This window comes from Morone saxatilis, unplaced genomic scaffold (assembly GCF_004916995.1).
Source record: "Morone saxatilis isolate NCDOM2014 unplaced genomic scaffold, NCSU_SB_2.0 Contig10, whole genome shotgun sequence".
Classification (NCBI taxonomy): domain Eukaryota; kingdom Metazoa; phylum Chordata; class Actinopteri; family Moronidae; genus Morone; species Morone saxatilis.
Window position 1 is genome coordinate 915,901 of NW_023339652.1, and position 2,120 is coordinate 918,020.

The 2,120-nt window shown below is 42.0% G+C and overlaps 1 protein-coding gene across 1 annotated transcript in view; it reads right to left on the bottom strand.

Moving 5' to 3' along the window:
• Positions 1-6: 6 nt before the first annotated feature.
• Positions 7-2,120, bottom strand: part of sfmbt2 (Scm like with four mbt domains 2) — a 44,353-nt gene continuing 42,239 nt past the window's right edge. The window contains 2 exon segments of the mRNA XM_035680370.1: positions 7-702; positions 2,009-2,120. Coding sequence (XP_035536263.1) covers positions 562-702; positions 2,009-2,120 — 253 coding nt within the window. The 3' untranslated portion in view covers positions 7-561.

Below are 2,120 nucleotides of genomic sequence, written 5' to 3' on the forward strand. Positions count from 1 at the left end.
TTCTATTTGAGACATAACTTAAACATGTTTCAGGGGAAAAGGAGTTAATGGTGACACCTTTTTCTACATCCAAATAGATCAATAAATATTCAAAATATATTACTTCTTGGTTTGTTAAATACTTCTCAAATATATCTTTCCAGAACCAATCATGTCACAACGAAACAAGGGGGAAATCTCTTTATGGTCGATAATTATTTTTAACTTAAATGCTATAATGCTCCTCTATCACAAATAAAATGGAAATGAAAAGCAGGAAAAAAAAAAACACAAATGTCTTCTCAAAATAACTTCTTCACAGATCAGTAAAGCACACGGATCGACTCCGATGTGTTTCGTTCTGCCGGAGTCGGCAGTGGGAACGTTTTTGTGCATCACATTTTCACACTGACGGTTTCCCAGAAATGAATCCTTCAACTCATCCTGTCGTCTTTCCAACAAACAACAATCCCTTCTTCTTGCACGTTGGAAATTGGTAAAAACTCCACGCTGCCAACGTGTTCCACCAGGAGGCACCTGATCCAGCGTTCCTCTCCACTGACGGGCTGTTCAGCTGCTGGTTCAGTTGGCATACTGTTTGTAAAAGGCAACCTTGACGCGCTCTATCTGGTGACACAGTTTGATGGCGGGACCGAGCTTCAGGTCCATACACTCCTGTACGGTGGGCAGAGTTAGCAACAGCAGAGCCTGACCGTCGATGTCCTGAAACAGATAGAGTTAAACGGGGAAAGCATTTTACTGCTTATTACAACTGCACCATGTGGTAAAAAACATCATATTGAGATCGTTAAGATTATTTGGCGACAGAAATGTAAATAAAAACAACTCTAAATACATGAATGATGTCCAATGTGCCGCGATACTTCCAATAACAAATTTAATATCAGCGAATGTATCCGGCTATCTGTTTCTATAACCGACCTGTTAGTTCTGTAGGCTTCCAGGCATTGTTCCGAGCCTGCATGAACCGCAGCATCGGACCCGTTTATGCCGGCGCGCCCTAGATGCGCTATACACAACAACAACTAACACGCTAACTGTTGGCTATGCTAACCTAAACAAGCCAACACACTCTTAAAGCTGAATCCGAATTTTTCAAATATCTAACCACACCAACAATCAATGCCAACCTGTAAATACTTTCCTACCCTGTCATATCGACGCTGTTCCCTTAACCCAAACTAACCAATTGGCAAATTAGCACATCTTACATTTAGCACGCTCCTTCAGCGTGCATGAATAACCAATTAAACGACATTACACCAGAGCCTAGTGGCACTTACGCTTACGCGATTCAGCCCGTTAGCGCGGCGGTCCCTTTCAGCGTACGCTGAATTGACAGATGAAAGTTGAGTGGTTCTCTCTGTATTTGTGGCACCAGACACGGTCAGTTGTACACTTTGGAAAGACCATGTGCCACTTTAGTGGCTAATCGCGCGATCCAAACAGCGTGGGCATCAGCTAAACCAGTGACGCGATAACATGTCTGTTAATTCCACAATACGGCAGACTAGTGTTACGTTGTGTACCACCCGCCGTTTTGGTGTACAAAAGCCTGCATACTAATCGGTTAATGCGCCGGGCCCTGATATCGGTTCGCGGGACATTGAGACGTGTTTGCGGACAAGATATCGAGCTAATCCGGCCCGACAACGCCCAATATCCGAGGCCATGCCTCACTACTTTTACTGCAGAAAACAACACTAAAAATAAGTAACTCTGTAGACTTAACATAACATAACATAAAAGAAATGGTTGTAACATAAAAGTTCTAATTCATTGATTTAGATAGTTTAGAAACGTTATTTTAATAAGTTTACATAAAAAATTTGGAAAAACTTGTTGAAACAACAACATTTTTAAGAGTAGCCTTAACGAATTAAAAACTTGTTTATACCACATTATAAAGAACTGGTAATCAACTCAGTGTATTACATTTGTTGAACATAAGTTGAACCCCAAAAAAACCACTTGCAGCAATATTTGGGTATTGGGAAGACGTGTGTACCTGCTCCTGGAAGATGTTGGCCAGGGACGCACAGTCAGTAGAGTTGATAAACTGCACGACTTCGTCTACGCTCCACTCCAGAGGATTCCTGTCCAAAACCAGCTGACCCTCC